This window comes from Candoia aspera, chromosome 3 (genome assembly GCF_035149785.1).
Source record: "Candoia aspera isolate rCanAsp1 chromosome 3, rCanAsp1.hap2, whole genome shotgun sequence".
Lineage (NCBI taxonomy): Eukaryota > Metazoa > Chordata > Lepidosauria > Squamata > Boidae > Candoia > Candoia aspera.
Genome location: NC_086155.1, coordinates 158108496 through 158126820, shown reverse-complemented (window position 1 = coordinate 158126820; position 18325 = coordinate 158108496). Strand labels below are relative to the sequence as shown.

At 38.8% G+C, this 18325-nt stretch overlaps 1 protein-coding gene across 7 annotated transcripts in view; it reads left to right on the top strand.

The window, feature by feature from the left end:
• PTPRM (protein tyrosine phosphatase receptor type M) overlaps positions 1-18325 on the top strand; it is a 516027-nt gene that overhangs the window by 172586 nt on the left and 325116 nt on the right. For all 7 annotated transcript variants that reach the window (XM_063299123.1, XM_063299121.1, XM_063299120.1 and 4 more), the window contains exon 3: positions 11653-11921. In XM_063299123.1, coding sequence (XP_063155193.1) covers positions 11653-11921 — 269 coding nt within the window. The remainder of the gene's footprint in view (positions 1-11652; positions 11922-18325) is intronic.

Genomic DNA, 18325 nt, shown 5'->3' with positions numbered 1-18325 from the left:
GGACCAAATTGCCAATATCTGCTGGATAATGGAAAAAGCCAGGGAGTTTCAGAAAAACATCTATTTCTGTTTTATTGACTATTCTAAAACCTTTGACTGTGTGGACCATAACAAATTGTGGCAAGTTCTTCGTGGTATGGGGATACCAAGTCATCTTGTATGCCTCCTGAGGAATCTGTATAACGACCAAGTAGCAACAGTAAGAACAGACCACGGAACAACGGACTGGTTTAAGATTGGGAAAGGAGTACAGCAGGGCTGTATACTCTCACCCTACCTATTCAATTTGTACGCAGAACACATCATGCGATGTGCTGAGCTTGAGGAATCCAAGGCTGGAGTTAAAATTGCTGGAAGAAACATTAACAATCTCAGATATGCAGATGATACCACTTTGATGTCTGAAAGCGAAGAGGAACTGAGGAGCCTTATGATGAAGGGGAAGAAGAAGTGTAAAAGCTGGCTTGCAGCTAAACCTGAAATGAACCAAGATTATGGCAACCAGCTTGATTGATAACTGGCAAATAGAGGGAGAAAACATAGAGGCAGTGAAAGACTTTGTATTTCTAGGTCCAAAGATTACTGCAGATGCTGACTGCAGTCAGGAAATCAGAAGACGTTTAACCCTTGGGAGAAGAGCAATGACAAACCTCAATAAAATAGTCAAGAGCAGAGAGATCACACTGACAACAAAGGTCCGCATAGTTAAAGCAATGGTATTCCTTGTAGTAACATATGGCTGTGAGAGCTGGACCATAAGGAAGGCTGAGAGAAGGAAGATAGATGCTTTTGAACTGTGGTGTTGGAGGAATATTCTGAAAGTGCCTTGGACTGCAAGAAGATCAAACCAGTCCATACTCCAGGAAATAAAGCCAGACTGCTCACTTGAGGGAATGATATTAAAGGCAAAACTGAAATACTTTGGCCACATAATGAGAAGGCAGGACACCCCGGAGAAGATACTGATGCTAGGGAGAGTGGAAGGCAAAAGGAAGAGCGGCTGACCAAGGGCAAGAGGGATAGATGATTTTCTAGAGGTGATGGACTCATCCCCGGAGGACAACACCCCCGGGTGTTGACGACTGAGAGGAAGCTCTGGCGTGGGCTGGTCCATGAAGTCATGAAGAGTTGGAAGCAACTAAACGAATAAACAACAAATAGATATAGATAATATGGATTGCCACTGATACATAGCAGAGTTCATTAAAGCTAATGCTGATTGTCAAAGTAACTGCAGCTAGATCAAATCACAGTTATGTAAAACATAACTATTTTGTACTAAATTACTGTGCAACAAAGCTTTGTGAGAAAAGTAATATCACAAGATCACAAATTGAAATGTACTTAAATAAAAGCAATGTAAAATTTTAAAACATGTTTTCTGTTAATTTCATTAAGTTCCAGAATATTCTAGCAAGTTCTTTATTCTTTCATGATCAAATCATGGTGCTGTACAGTAAATTAAAAAATCACGTTTTTAATTGCTGATATTACTTATGAGTGTCCTGACAGGCGGGAACCACGCCGAGACGAGGAATAGGTCTCTAGTGTTTTATTACTGCTACAGTAGACAGAAAATCCTAACAAACTGAAGAAGTGTGAGAAAACCCATACAGATAAGTCAAGATGGGTCTGTTCTGTGTCTCTTCGAATGACAGCTCAAATTCTCTCTACTACGCATGTGTTTTCCCCCCTGGATAGGGGCCCCGTCCTGCTCTTCATCACTGCTCATGACAATGAGGAACTACAAATATGTCATCATTTAGTCAGACTTCAGAGTAACATTTCACAGTGTATAGTGTCTATGTCATTTATTTGTCCATCAGTTGATTTAATTATGTGCCATCAAGTTGTTTTCGACTCCTAGTGACCACATAGATTTTTTTCCCATGGCAATCTATCCCTAGCCTATTCTTTCAAGCCTCCCAATGGTGTAGTAATCTCCACCATAACTGAGTCCATCTGCCTTGCAGCTGTTCCCCTTCCCTTCCCTTCCCTTCCCTTCCCTTCCCTTCCCTTCCCTTCCCTTCCCTTCCCTTCCCTTCCCTTTTCCAGAATTAGAGCCTTTTCCAGAGAGCTGGGTTTTCACATAATGTGTCCAAAGGCGAATAATTTGAGCCTGGTCATTTGTGCCTTGAGTGAGAACTCCGGGTTGATTTGTTCAATGATCCATCAGTTTGTTTTCTTGGCTCAAATTATTCTCAGTATTCTCAGGAACCTTCTCCAACACCAAAGTTCAAAGGCATTAATACTCTTCCTATCCTGCTTCTTTAAAGTCCAATTTTCACTTCCATAGAGTGTCACAGGGAATACCATGGCTTGCACAATTCTTACCTTTGTAGGTATAGACACATCACAGCATTTGAATATCTTTTCCAAGGCCTTAATGGTTGCTCTACCAAGTGCTAGTCTGTGGCGTATTTCTTGACTGCTTGTTCCTTTACTGTTGATGGCAGATTCTAAATAGTAGAAGTTATCCACAACTTCAATAGCTTCATTGTCAACTTTAAGGCTGGTTGTTGTACCTGTTGTCATTAGTTTGGTCTTCTTTGTATTTAATTTTAATCCCATTTTTTTCACTGTGCTCTTTGACTTTTAGTACTAAGACTTGTAGATCCTTTGCATTTTCAGCTATCAGGGTAGTGTCATCAGCATAGTGCAGGTTATTGATGTTTCTTCCCCTAAGTTTAAAACCACACTCATCTTCATTTTTTTTTTGTAATAATTTTTATTAAGGATTACAGTTAGGAAAAATAAAAACTAATACAAACTACAAAAAATATAAGAATAAAAAGAAAGAATAAAAAGTGTAGAAAAGAAAAAAAGGAAAATAATAAAAAGGAAAAGGAAAAAGGAAAAAGGAAAAAGGAAGGTATATAATGAAGTAATTTCCCCCTTCATCACAACGAGTATAAACTATTTTAGTAACTTATCACCATCTCTTAAAACAGAACAAATACTCCTTTCATCCCATATCTCATCTCTTAACTATAAACAAAATCCAAAAGTCTCGTCATTCACTCCTTTAAGGATTACCAGAAACAACTACATAACAATTTTAACCTTGATCAGATAAGCCAACTCTATATTCCTTCTCTGTACTTTTAACAATCTTGGTTTGTAATCCCTTCAAATAATGTTGTAGAACTTGTTTCTTTTTTTTTTTGTCCCTTCTCTGAGAATCCTTCAAGACTTTAACAGATCTGTTTTGTACATCCAGTAAGAAAAGTTTATCCAAATCACTCTTCTGGTTTGATATTTGTATGTCACCTTTAAATATTAAGACATCAATCAGTTTCATTTGTATGCCTAGTATATCATCTTTTTCCATATCGTTCTTGTAACTTGTCATATTTAAATCCAAATTCAAATAAATTTGAGTTTTATCCGGTATGGCTTGTTCTTCTTCCATGACATCATTAATACACTACCTGTGGTGAACTCCAGTGATGGTGCTGGTTATTTCCTTTAGCTTAGTGCAGTAGCCTCAGTTTGGCAAGATTCTGTCTGTAGGATAGGCACAATAAAGAAGTAGAGTTGAAATACCGTCTCATCGTGGTTTCTATCCTACAGACAGAATCTTGCCAAACTGAGGCTACTGCACTAAGCTAAAGGAAATAACCCACAAGGGCTCTAAGGAGGGGCTGCCTTGAACTTCTTAGACTTCCCAGCAACCGAGTCTGGGCTGTGAAGTCTTTTATCAGTCTGGAATGGTCTCTCCCCCTGGGAAACCAGCAATAGCATCAGAATCTACCACACTATCTATCTTCGGTATCACACATTTCTTAAAATTAATTTCTGAGTACTTTGTTAAAAATATTCTTCAAAACATTCTCTGTTAAAATATTTTGCTTCATTCTTTGTTAACAAGTTGAATTTAAATGTTCTTCTCCTTCAACTGTAATCTTTATTTTCTTCTAGTTTCCTCTAGTGTCCAATCTTCAAAGTCCCATTCTATCATTCCCCCCCCCAAAGAACCCAAACAACCACAGTTTCCCATGGAAAGGATTTTTATAATTAATTACAATTTTTTATTCCAAGTCCATCTGGACCCTTAGTCCACTTTTAATTTTCCAAAACACTCCAAACACACTTTTGCTGTTTATTCAAAAAAATAATATTTTTCCAAGTCCTTAAAATTGTATTTAAAACTTTTCTCTAAGTAGGAGAGTGAATGTGAATTTACTCTTCTCCTTAGAAACCCAGTGAATGCAATAAAACCTTGCTGCTCTGAAAGGTCTTAGTATTTACAAAGCAATAAAGAAAAAATCCAAAGGTGATTAAGAAATGAGGCTCAGTGGAGTTTTTTGTCCATAAAAGGCTGTATTATGACTGTGACTTAGATGGTATCCCTTAACTCGCAGCAGCTCAACTCATAAGCCAACCACAGAACCTTGGTTCCTGAGGTTTACTCACGAGAAGCGGCTGTCCAAAGTGTGCATGGGCTATCTCATGATCTCTCCTTTCTCCGGAGAGACTTTGCTGGCCAGGATCCAGCATCTGGCCTCCAATCTCCGCCATAAATGCCATCCCACTTCAGCAGGGATGTTTAGCTCGCCAGAAGTCCCACACTCATCTTCTTCCAATCCAGCTTCTCTTAATATATATTCAGCATGTAGGTTGAATAAATACTGGAGAGTATTCAGCCTTGTTGCTCTCCTTTGCCAACCTGGAACCCACTTCGCCATGTTCTTCTGTTCTGTGTCTTCCTGACCTGTACATAAGTCTTTCATGAGGACAATGAGGTGTTCTGGGATTCTCATTTTTATGAGCACTTTCCTCAGCTTGACATGATCAACACAATCAAAGGCTTTTCTATAATCAATGAAGCACATCCTGACTTCTTTTTGGTATTTTTTGGCTTTCTCAATTATTCAGAGTGCATCAGCAATAATGTCTTGTGTTCTTCAGTCTTTTCTAAAGCCAGCTTAAACATCTGGCATCTCTTTTTCCATGTAGGGCTCTAATCTGCATTGGATGACCCTAAGCATTATTTTGCTAGCATGTGAAATTAATGATATTCTACAATAGTTTGCATACTCTATTAAGTCTCCTTTATTTGCTATTGGAATGTAGATTGACCTCTTCCAATCGGTTGGCCACTGTGTAGTTCTCCAGATTTTCTCACATACCTTGGTTAGAACTTTGACCGATTCTTCTTTGTTGTTTCCCATATTTCAGTGGGTATTCCATCAGTTCCTGTAGCCTTCCGACTTGGTGATGACCTAACTTCATCTTCTAGTACTAGAGGTTCTTGTAAGTAAGAAGTATCTTCTAAGGTATCTTGGATGTTGACATCTCTACTGTATAGTATTTCGGTATGCTCCTTCCATCTTTCTTTGATCTCCTTTGAATCAGTTATTATCTGTCCATTAGCATCCTTTAGCATACCAATTGGAACCTCCTTCTGAGTTCTGAGATCTTTTGAAAGACTTTCCTTGTTTTTCCATGTCTGTTTCCATCTTCAGTGTCTTTAAAGATGTTGTAATACTGCTTTTGTCTCTTCTAACAGCTCTCTGAAACTCTTTGTTAAGTTCCTTTCTGAAATTTTTGTCTTTCTTGGTTTTGGCTTCTCTTCTCTTCTTGGCAATTTCCATGGTTTGTTCTGACATCCAGTATGCTTTCTTCTCTTTCTTTAGTTTTGGCAGTCTCTTTTCATATTCATCCTTAACAATTTCTTCAAGTTCTTTCCATAATTCCTCTGGTTCTCTGTCAATGAGGTTCAGGACTTCAGAGCAATTCCTGATGTTCTCCTTGAAAATGGTGAGTATCATATTGTGGAAACTATCTTTCTTTTTCTTCTTTAGCTTAACTAATATAGGCAATTTGATTTCTATATACTCTGGTGATGTCCATGTGTAGAGGTGTCATTTTGGTTGTTTGAAGACAGTGTTAGCTATGAAGAAATCACTGGAGTGACAGAAATGGATAAATTGGTATCTTGCTTCCTTTCAGTTTCCTAAGCCATACAGTCCAACTATATTTTCCTCTTTCATGTTTCCAATTTTGGCATTCCAGTCTCCAATCACAAGCTTGCTTGCATGTTCTGTCAGTTTCAAATTTAACTTGATCATAGAAGTCATTAACCTCTTCTTCTTCTGCATCGGTGGTTGGAGCATAAACCTGAATTATCATCTTATTAAAGGGTTGTCCACAAAGTCTAATCAATATTATTCAGTCACTGATTGCATTGTAGCCAAGTACTGTCCTTGCTATACCCTTCCTAACTATAAAAGCAACACCATTTCTTCTTTGTATTTCATGTCCTGAGTAATAAATGGTGTGATCTTCTACCTGAAAGGGTCCCATCCCAGTCCATCTCAATTCACTGATGCCTAAGATGTCAGTTTCTAGTTGTTTCATTTCAACTTCCACTGTGTTGAGCTTTTCTATCTTTTCACCTTTGAATTTTCTTTTCCTGCATGGCAACATCAACAACTAGACATCTCAAAGGCTTTAATCTAGCCACATCATAAACATTATTAGAATTCCAAAAGATCCTCTATTCTTCCTCAGTAGCATGTTGAGTGCCACCTGACCTGAGGGGCCCATCATCTGGCACTATATCATCCGTCGTTTTATATTTTCAATCCATGTGGTCTTCTTGATAAAAATACAGGAGTGGTTTACCATTGCCTTCTTCCACACAGTATGAATGGATGCCTTTTCCATTGTGACTAAAATGATCATCTGCCTTTTGTATCTTCCTATATCTCTACTGCCCAATATAAGTGCCTGCTTACTTTAGCTGGGCAGCTGGGATGACCTTCACACCCTGAGTGCCCCTACTGGGAATATATACTCTTGGCATATACTCCCAACGTTTTTTGCTCACCCATCCCAGGAACACCTCTCCCCCCCAATGATGAGGCAGCACTTGGAGGAAATTTGTCTATCAAACACTTTCATAAATTTAAATTTGGCTTTGACCTTCTTGCCCTCATACTGATCCCTTCTTCACAGATTAAGTCCCATTCTCAGTAGGTCCAATTATTACCCCATGTTCCTTGCTCCTACTTCATAGTAACACAGAAACATTGTGTTACTAGGTATGTTAGTTATGTTGGTTTTCAGTCAATTCTGCTTATGACTGAAATAGTTCAATAGTTCAAAATAAGTGTGCATAGGATATTGCAGTCTTTATATTCCAGCACTTTTAGATTTTGATTTCCCTAGTAATTTTTCTACATCCCTAAATTAATACATATATTATTTTAATATGGAAGAGTAATTCTGTACACACCCAAATTCTGGTAGTAACAAGTAACAGCATTGCAGAACAAAAAAATATCCTACGTATCCTTTATAAAATTTATGTTATATATAGAACATGTCATTGAGCACATACGTAGCTTATCTGGACATTTAATCTTGATACAATATCCTGCATTTATTTATGTAAACTATTTGAAATATATCCTATGCATACAGTAGAGGTAGTCCTTGGTTAATGACCATTCGTTCAGTGACTGTTCAAAGTTACAACACGGCTGAACAAGGAGACTTCCAGATGGTCCTTGAAGTTGCAGCCATGGCAGCTCCCCATGATCACATGATTGCGATTTGGGCACTTGGCAGCTGGATTACAATTACAACAGTCACAGTGTCCAACAGTCACGTGATCTCGATTTGTGACCTTCACTGCCAGCTTCCAACAAGCAAAGTCAATAAGGAAGCCGGCAGGAGGTTGCAAATGGCGATCACGTGACATTGTGCTTAACAGCTGTGTGGGATTTGCTTAGCGACTGCAATTGGAGCTGCTGGAACTGCTGTTGTAAGTCGACACAGTCACATGATGTCATTCTTTACGACTGTTGCTTAGCAACAGAGTTACTGGTACCAATAACTGAGGACTACCTGTATAAGACATTGAGTACACATATGGATTATATTGATTCACACAGTGATAACAAGAGTAAATAGTGTTGTTTCATTAGGGATTCTACAACTTTTTTAAAAAAAGAAAACTATGGTTTCATTAATTGTAATGAACAGATGCACGGAGTGAGGGCAAATATTTAATTTTCCTCGGTGTGAATGGAATTACAAGACTAGGAAGAAACTTACTTCCAGCCTGGTGGGTTAATAAAGCTAAAGTCTCTGCTTGTTTCCCACCTTTGTTGTTGTTGTTTATTCATTTAGTCGCTTCCGACTCTTCATGACTTCACGGACCAGCCCACGCCAGAACTTCCTGTCGGTCGTCAACACCCCCAGCTCCTCCGGGGATGAGTCCGTCACCTCTAGAATATCATCCATCCACCTTGCCCTTGGTCGGCCCCTCTTCCTTTTGCCCTCCACTCTCCCTAGCATCAACATCTTCTCCAGGGTGTCCTGTCTTCTCATTATGTGGCCAAAGTATTTCAGTTTTGCCTTTAATGTCATTCCCTCAAGTGAGCAGTCTGGCTTTATTTCCTGGAGTATGGACTGGTTTGATCTTCTTGCAGTCCAAGGCACTTTCAGAATTTTCCTCGAACACCACAGTTCCAAAGCATCTATCTTCCTTCTCTCAGCCTTCCTTATGGTCCAGCTCTCGCAGCCATATGTTACTACGGCGAACACCATTGCTTTAACTATGCAGACCTTTGTTGTCAGTGTGATCTCTCTGCTCTTAACTATTTTATCGAGATTGGTCATTGCTCTTCTCCCAAGGATTAAACGTCTTCTGATTTCCTGACTGCAGTCAGCATCTGCAGTAATCTTTGGACCTAGAAATACAAAGTCTTTCACTGCTTCTACATTTTCTCCCTCTATTTGCCAGTTATCAATCAAGCTGGTTGCCATAATCTTGGTTTTTTGAGGTTTAGCTGCAAGCCAGCTTTTGTACTTTCTTCTTTCACCTTCATCATAAGGCTCCTCAGTTCCTATTCGCTTTCAGCCATCAAAGTGGTATCATCTGCATATCTAAGATTGTTAATGTTTCCTCCAGCGATTTTAACTCCAGCCTTGGATTCCTCAAGCCCAGCATGTCGCATGATGTGTTCTGCATACAAGTTGAATACATAGGGTGAGAGTATACAGCCCTGCCATACTCCTTTCCCAATCTTAAACCAGTCCGTTGTTCCGTGGTCTGTCCTTACTGTTGCTACTTGGTCATTATACAGATTCTTCAGGAGGCAGACAAAATGACTTGGTATCCCCATACCACTAAGAACTTGCCACAATTTGTTATGGTCCACACAGTCAAAGGTTTTAGAATAGTCAATAAAACAGAAATAGATGTTTTTCTGAAACTCCCTGGCTTTTTCCATTATCCAGCGGATACTGGCAATTTGGTCCCTAGTTCCTCTGCCTTTTCTAAACCCAGCTCATACATCTGGCAATTCTCGCTCCATGAATTGCTGAAGTCTACCTTGCAGGATCTTGAGCATTACCTTACTGGCATGTGAAATGAGTGCCACTGTTCGATAGTTGGAACATTCTTTAGTGTTTCCCTTTTTTGGTATGGGGATATAAGTTGATTTTTTCCAATCTGATGGCCATTCTTGTGTTTTCCAAATTTGCTGGCATATAGCATGCATTACCTTGACAGCATCATCTTGCAAGATTTTGAACAGTTCAGCTGGGATGCCATCGTCTCCTGCTGCCTTGTTATTAGCAATGCTTCTTCACTCTTCAGGATGTCTGGCTCTAGCTCACTGACCACACTGTCAAAGCTATCCCCGATATTGTTATCTTTCCTATACAAGTCTTCCATATATTCTTGCCACCTTTTCTTGATCTCTTCTTCTTCTGTTAGGACCTTGCCTTCTTTGTTTTTGATCATACCCATTTTTGCCTGGAATTTACCTCCAATGTTTCTAATTTTCTGGAAGAGGTCTCTTGTCCTTCCTATTCTATTGTCTTCTTCCACTTCCGCGCATTGCTTGTTTAAAAAGAATTCCTTATCTCTTCTGGCTAACCTCTGGAATTTTGCATTTAATTGGGCATATCTCCCCCTATCACTGTTGCCTTTTGCTTTCCTTCTTTCTTGGGCTACTTCTAGTGTCTCAGCAGACAGCCATTTTGCCTTCTTGGTTTTCTCTTTCTTTGGGATGTATTTTGTTGCCGCCTCCTGAACAATGCTGCGAACTTCTGTCCAGAGTTCTTCCGGGATCCTATCTACTAAGTCCAGTCCCTTAAATTGATTCTTCACCTCCACTGCATATTCCTTAGGAATATTAGTGAGCTCATATCTAGCTGATCTGTGGGTCTTCCCTAATCTCTTTAGTCTGATCCTAAATTGTGCAAGAAGAAGTTCGTGATCTGAACTACAGTCAGCTCCAGGTCTTGTTTTTACCGACTGTATAGATGTCCGGCACCTTTGGCTGCAAAGGATGTAGTCAATCTGATTTCGGTGTTGTCCATCTGGGGAAGTCCATGTATAAAGCCGTCTCTTAGGTTGTTGGAAGAGAGTGTTTGTTATGCAGAGTGAGTTGTCTTGGCAAAATTCTATCAGCCTATGTCCTGCTTCGTTTTGTTCTGCCAGGCCATGCTTACTTGTAATTCCAGGTGTCGTTTGACTGCTCACCTTAGCATTCCAGTCTCCTGTGATGAAAATATCATCTCTTTTAGGCGTGTTGTCCAGTAGGTGCTGCAGATCCTCATAGAACTGCTCTACTTCAGCTTCTTCAGCATCTGTGGTTGGGGCGTATATTTGGATCACTGTGATGTTAGATGGCTTGGCCTGAATTCAAATTGAGATCATTCTACCGTTTTTTGGATTGTATCCAAGCACTGCTTTAGCCACTTTACTATTAATTATGAAGGCTACTCCATTTCTTCTGTGGTCCTCTTGTCCACAGTAGTAGATCTGGTGGTCATCTGATGTGAAGTGGCCCATTCCAGTCCATTTCAGTTCACTGATGCCCAAAATGTCTATCTTTAATCTTGACATCTCACCAATAACCACATCCAATTTGCCCTGGCTCATAGATCTTACATTCCAGGTTCCAATGGTGTGTTGATCCTTAGAACATCGGATTCACCGTTCCTTTCGGCTTTGAGCTAGCTGCGTCATCACGTCTGGGGCTAGTTGAACTCATCCTCTGTTCCTCCCCAGTAGCATTTTGACCATCTTCTGACCTGGGAGTCTCATCTTCCGATGGTATACCGACATATCTCTGGTTGTACTGATCCATTTAGTTTTCATGGCAAGAATACTGGGGTGGGTTGCCATTACCTTCCCCAGGGATCGTATTTAGTCTGACCTCTCTGTCATGACCTTCCCGTCTTGGGTGGCCCTTCACGGTTTAGCCCATGGCATCATTGAGGTGCTCAAGCTCCAGCACCACGACAAGGTAACGATCCTTTGCTGAAGTGTTTCCCACCTAGTCCAAAGTAAACCTTATTCTGAGACCATTTTATAATTATTATACAATATAATACAATACTAACCTACAGTATATAATTATAATATATTATAATTTTATGATAGTAGGGATGCATAAAACGTTTTTAATATTTTGAATCTGAAACAGTTGTTTCAAGTTTGAAGTGGGTTGTTCTGATCATTCTGGAAGAACTCCATCCTTAAAATGTTTCAAGCCCAAAGCATTTTACACATTTCTATAGAACAGCATAGCACCAAAAGAAGAAGAAGAAGAAGAAGAAGAAGAAATTGGGGGTGGGTGGGAAAGATCTAATTACTAATTTTCTTTTATTTATTTTCTGCAGGATCTTTTATGCTGGTAAACACCACTGAAAGAATTGGCCAAAAAGCCCATCTTTTGCTGCCTCACCTTAAAGAAAATGACACACATTGCATCGATTTCAATTTTTATGTTTCCAGCAAGAGTGGTTCCAGTCCTGGAATCCTGAATGTTTATGTGAAAGTCAATAATGGTGAGCTTGGAAGTCCAGTTTGGAATATCTCTGAAGCTCCTATTGGTATTTGGAACAGAGTGGAATTGGCAGTCAGCACCTTTTGGCCAAACTTTTACCAGGTATTGCTTTTTTGTTATTTCACTTATGAAACAATTTAAAATAAACATTCTTCCTCCTTTTTCAGCGTTCAGTCAATTTATACAATGACTAATGCCCTTATTGGAGCTATGTAAATTATTGCAAAAAATACTCCTTTACAAAGAGCATTGGATGAGCAAAGTACCTTCTCTGAAATGTTAAAGCAGCTGAATCTACTGGAAGGGTGAGCAGAGCTGCTCCAAAGGCTTTTCCCAGCTGTCTGCACGCATCTGTGCATGCAGTTAACTTTGCTGGTGCTCCTGGAAGAAGTATTGTCTGTGCATATGCACACAAGGCATTTTGCTGACTCTTTCAGTAGACTCAGCTCCTTAATGCTGGAAATGTAGCCATGTAAATCTTAGAACAAGAAAAGCTTTTCACAAATTAAAATTAAACAAATTAATATATACCTTTTAAGTTGTTGTTATTATATTGGAAACATCCATGTTGTTTTCTTGGAACAATAGGGAAAGGCTTGCCATTGCGCTTTGTGGGATTTTTTTTAGGAATTCTCCAGTCTTCTCTATAGCTCTGGATTTCCTGATGCTTTCCCATCCAGGACTATCAGGTCCAGCCTTGCTGAGCTTGTTTTGAGATCAGCCAATATCAGCCTCAGTTTGCAATATGTTTCTGCTAGACAATTATCAACTGAATGAAATTCATTTATTTTACTGTAAGATTCCTCAAATATTCTACGTAATTAAAAGAAACCTTAGTTTGTCTTTCACATTATGATCCCTATAGGCCTGTTCCTTGGAAAACTGCAGACGGTTCAAAAGTCAGAAATTCTTATCTCACAGACCATTTCTTTCTTGAAATATTTATAAAGGAGTGTGCCTCCAGAGTGTGTTTAGTTTAACAGTTTCCATCTGGATTGTATCACATTTTATATTTTATTGTCTATTTATATTTACATTTATCGCTTATACAATTGTACTGAATTTTAACTTTGTTTTTAATGTAAACCGCCCAGAGACCCTCCTTTGGGGGGAGATGGGCAGTGATAAAATTTAATAAATAAATAAAAATAAATAAATGATTTTATTTGATTCAAATCAATTTACTTCTTTTCCAGGACTTTCTTACTTTTTGGAATGTAGTTCTCACTACAATATTTAAAAGCCAAATGCATTCATTGGGCTGTCAATAATTGTGCATCTCTGTTCTGAATGAAGTTAGATGCAGTATTTTAAACTATCTCTAAAATAAGACTTTATATGAAGTCCCAATAAGGAAAAAGTTAAATCTACATTAAGTCAGAAATATGGGAAGAAATTTTAGGAAATTGTAAATGGTGGATTGCTGCTTTACAAACTAGTAGTTATTTCAGCTGTTTTAGTGTCATCATTTTTCAAATACTTCAGTAGAGTCATTTGATATGGATGCACTTTTTCTTTGTGACATAAAAACTTTATGAGTTTGCAGTTGTTATGGAGTCTGTAATAAAAAGTTAAATTAATCAGAATCTTAAGGACTATTATATTTCCTGAACTGTTTCCATAGGAATAGATTGGTGGTTGGAAAAGATATTTAGGTACCATGAGGTCTCTGAACCTACAAAGATTAGAATAGTGCAGGCTTCCAGTGGGGAAATGGCAGCTTGAGCTGCGTCTTTTGCAATCTCTGCAGTAGACTGGTCAGCGTGGAATTTTTCCTGGGCTTAGGCAGGCTTCTGTAGAGCCCAGAGGTGTTCTCCAGATTAAGGAGAAGCCCAGGAATCACCCCATGTGCTCTCCAGATGGCTGGTCGCAGTCAGAAGACTGCAAAACAGCGTTTTGTGATCAACTGGTTAGTGATCAGCTGGGAGGCGGGGTTGTTATCTCTTCATAAGCTGTGCTGAAGCTGAAAACAGACTCTAAAGCTGACCACCTGTTGTGAAAAAGGCGAAGAAACCATGTTGAGTCAGAGATGTAACTCTAGTTCCTTTATTGTTTCTATCTTATACAGAATCTTGCCAGACTAAAGGTTCCCTAACTCAGCTAAAGGGAAAAATACTCTTGGGAAATCTAGAGCAGAGCTAGTCTAACTTCCTTCCTCAGCCCCCCTGCATTCTCCAAGCTAAGCAAACTGTGAGAATGTTTATAAGCCTGGAATGCACTCTCTTCTCCCCCCAAGCTCCATTCTCCATCACATCACCACCCTCCTCATGGACACATTCCATCACACCACCCCATTTCTACAATACTAAGGTTTTTTTGTTTATTAGTTACTGAAGAGAGGCTTTTTGCAACAAAGAAACGTGGAACCTCTTGGTGATTTCCATTATTTGTGGAATCTATTAATTTGGAAATTTGGCTTTAATTTTTTTTAAAATAGTATTGTTGGGATTTAAAGATTTTTGCTCTCTTTCTGCTTTCTTTTAATGTTTTGAGGATTATAAAAGATTTACCTACTTCACTGAATCTGCAGAGCTGAATTCTGAGCTTTCTGCCTTCACTTTCATGTGAGAATGGCTTTTGTTTACATTTTCTTTTATGTTGATTGAATACTTCCTGATAATAAACTGAAGGAAATTCCCAATTTAGCTGCCTAATGCATCTACCTTCTTGAAGCACTAGAGGGCGCTATAACATTGTGGAGAGACATGGAAGAAATTAAAGCTATTTTTAAAGAATCTTGAGGTCACCCAAGTGCTGGACCATCTCTCTCTTGTGGACTCTAAAGTTTACCAACCATTTGAAGAAGATGACATGGGTGAAAACTACATTGAGAATAATGTTCCTTCTATAAAGAAGAAAATGGGGATTAATGTTTTGAAGTCCAAAAGTGAAGGGAGAAGAATTGAACTGTGGAGAGCTAATCCTAACCTTGAAGAAGGAAGATGTCCTGACAGCCAGGAAACACGCTGAGACAAGGAGTAGGTCTCTAGTGTTTTAATACTGCTACATAACAGAGAATCCTAACAAACTGAAGAAGCATGGGAAAACCCAGACAGATAAACCCCAAAGACTAAGGCGGGCCCGATCTGTGTCTCTTTGAATGGCCACCTAATTCCTCAGTACTACGCATGCGCTTTACAGCCTGGATGGGAGCCCCCTGCTCGCCATCCTCACTCATGACAGAAGACTTCTGGGTGTAAAGGGAGAGCTGGGAATGGCTGTGTTCCTGGAATATTGAGACCAAGGAAAAGAATTAGGCTTCAAAGGCTGGAAGTTTTTTGAAGATTATTTGTACTTCATAAGGCAGGCTGTTAAATTTGAGACTTGTAAGGGGAAAGCTCTGTGTGTAATACCGAGAAATGTAAATGCCTTAGTCTGTTTTGAAGTGGGATAATTGTTTAAATATGTTTATCAGGATGGTCTCTTAAAGATTTATATGGATGTTTTTGTTTTTGGGATAATGATTTTATGTTGAGTAAAAGGATATTAATAAGGTTATTGTTTAAATACATAATGGTAGTTAGATGTAATGTTTAAGTATATAAATGTTTGGATAACTGCTTATGTTTAATAAGATGGTTCTTTAAGGGTTTTGATGGATGTTTTTGTCTTTTGTTTTGTTTTTGTTTTTGTTTAATAATATTAATCCAATGTAGACAAGCTTTTTGTTGTTATTTTAAGAGGCAGAGTGTCCTGTTCACACTATGAGATGGCCAGGCAGAATTACAAAAGGAAGTTCTTTATTAACAACCAACTATTTACAACAGAAAAGAGTCCTTATTAATAGGCAATATAATTCAATCAAGTCCACCCAGGCAGTAGAGGAACATAGGGCAAGGCTGCCAGGTCAAGAGTAGAAGGAGATTGTGGCAACACAGCAATACAGAACTTGACTAACTCTCTCAGTGAAGCAGCAAGACCAGGTGTGGCTAGGGCTCGTGGCAAGGTGGTAGCTTGAGGTTTGATTGCAGGACATGGCACAGAGGCAAGGCTAGGCTTAGAGACGGAGGCTAGGCAAGACTCTGCTGGAGTGACAAGACAAGGCTTGGGTCTGGAGACAAGGCTGAACTTGGCTGGGTCAGCAAGACAAGGCTTGGAACTGGAGGCAAGGCTGGACTTGGCTGGATCGGCAAGACAAGGCTTGGAACTGGATACAAGGCTAGGCTTGGCTGGAACGACAAGGTGAAACTTGGAACTGGACGCAAGGCTGGACTCGGCTGGATCAGGGTGCGAAGGAGGTAGGTCCGCGTCAGTAGAGGGAGCTGGCACTGATTCCGTGTTGGCTACAGGCAAGGCTCCATTCTGTCAAAGCTGTTAGCACTGGTGTTGTCTCTGGCAGTTTGCTCCTGGCGCTGGTGCCTTTTTATGCAATCCTTTTCGTGCCATTTCTCCTCTGTAGCCAATTGGGCTGCCTTTTGCTTCATGTGCTTTACCACACTCCTCTCTTGCACACTAGTTGAAGGATTCAAACCTCCCTCCGGATTCTGCCCAATCAGCATCTCTGAATTCTCCCGCTCTGCTGAATCACTACTAGTTTCTATTTCCCCAGATCTTCCCCGATAAGTTCTGTTTTCCCCTTCTGGCTCAAGATAAGTTTCATTTTCAGAGTCAGGGTCAGACTCAACCCTCACACAGAGAGGAGCAAAATTTTAGTGAAGAAGCATAATATTGGATTATTGGATTATTAGGTGAAAAATTATGTTGGAAAAGGTTTTTTATATTTTCTTTAAGTGGGAAAGATAATTTGTTATAGAGGAGAATGTTATACTGAGAATGGAAATTCTTTATAGGGATAATGTCTATTCTAGTTTAAATTAGAGTAAGAGATTGATATTATGTATATCTTTGTCGTAGAAAGTCGGAAGTCACTATGTAGTAGTCCCCTTTGTATTTTTGCACTTTTTTAGTTTTCTTTTTTCTTGTAATACTCTTTGTTTCATTCTTTTTAGTTTTTATGTATATGTTGAAAAATTTAATAAAGCTTTAATTAAAAAAAGGATTAGAATAGTGCTGGCAGTGGTATTCCCTGTGACACTCTGTGGAAGTTAAAGTTGGACTTTGAAGAAGCAAGATAGAAAGAACATTGACACTTTTGAAATTTGGTGTTGGAGAAGAATCCTGAGAATACCATGGACAGCCAAGAAAACCAACAAATTGAACAAACCGACCCAGAGTTCTAATTGGAGGCAGAAATGACCATGGTTAAATTATCATACTTTGGACACATTATGTGAAAACCTAGCTGTCTGGAAAAGACTCTGATACTGCGAAAGGTGGAAGGAAAGAGAAGAGGATGACCAGCGGTAAGATGGATGGTCTCATTTACAGTGGCAATGGATGCATTATTAGAAGACCTGAAGGATCAGCTTAGGCCCAGATCGTCCTGGAGAAAATCTGTCCATGTGGTCAGTAAGAGGTGACACCAACTTGATGACACATAATCATTCAATCAATCAATCAATCAATCAATCAATCAAAGATTGGTGGATTCCAATTCTGGCCAGATTAATTTCTTATATGAATGCAGTGGATACAATTCCTAATAGTCTGCAGGGCACTCTAAGCTGAACCTACCTCACAGAGTTGCTGCTGTGGAGAAAAAAAAAGGAGAGAAAATGTTTCTCTAATTCAGAACAATGCTTAGGCTATTTTTGCTGAACTAATATAGATAAATGTTTGTTTTCTTTTTTTAAATAGTTATAGTGAGAAGTATTTTTGATTAAAAAAAATACTTCTCACTATAACTATTTAAAAAAGAAAACAAACATCAGGCAAAGTGGCGTTTCAGGATCCGAAAAGCAGACCCCGCGATAACAGGAAGATGCTAGGAAGGAGGAGGAGGAGGGGAAGAGAGAAGTATTTTTGAGAATAAAAATTTATCAAGAACGTTGTTATATTAAAACAAATGGAGGTATGAAATAGATGCATTTTGGACCATTTTCTGCATTTTATTTTTTACTGGCAGTGAAATCATGATTTAAATACAGATAAAATGCCTATTACTGAAATAAGGAGAATTTTGAAAAAATAATTTAAAGCTTGAAGTAATGATTGTAAACTATGTTATGAAATCTTGTGTTTTGAAAGACAGCATATACATTTTTGAACAGCTAAAATAGCGTTAATTTTTTTTTTGTAAAACCACCATTGTGATATACATAAGGAACTTATAAAGTAAGTGGATCTCATTTTATCAGACCTTGGATACAACAAACAATTTTTTGTTAAGACTTCACTCCCAATTATCAAGGATTCTCAGTTAAATTGAGGTTTTACTGGAAATGATGTTATTTCTATAAGTGGCATAAATTGGTACAAATAATGTAAATTGAGATTTATTGAATATTGCAATTTAATTGACATACTTTCTCCTGAATAATCTATTAAATTTAGATTTCATTGTATCTGGGCGTTTTGTTTCATGAATTATTTTCCTGGAAAGTTCATAATGAAGAACTGAGATTATACATCTTAAAGTAATTCCAGATGGACCTAAAATTTCAGCC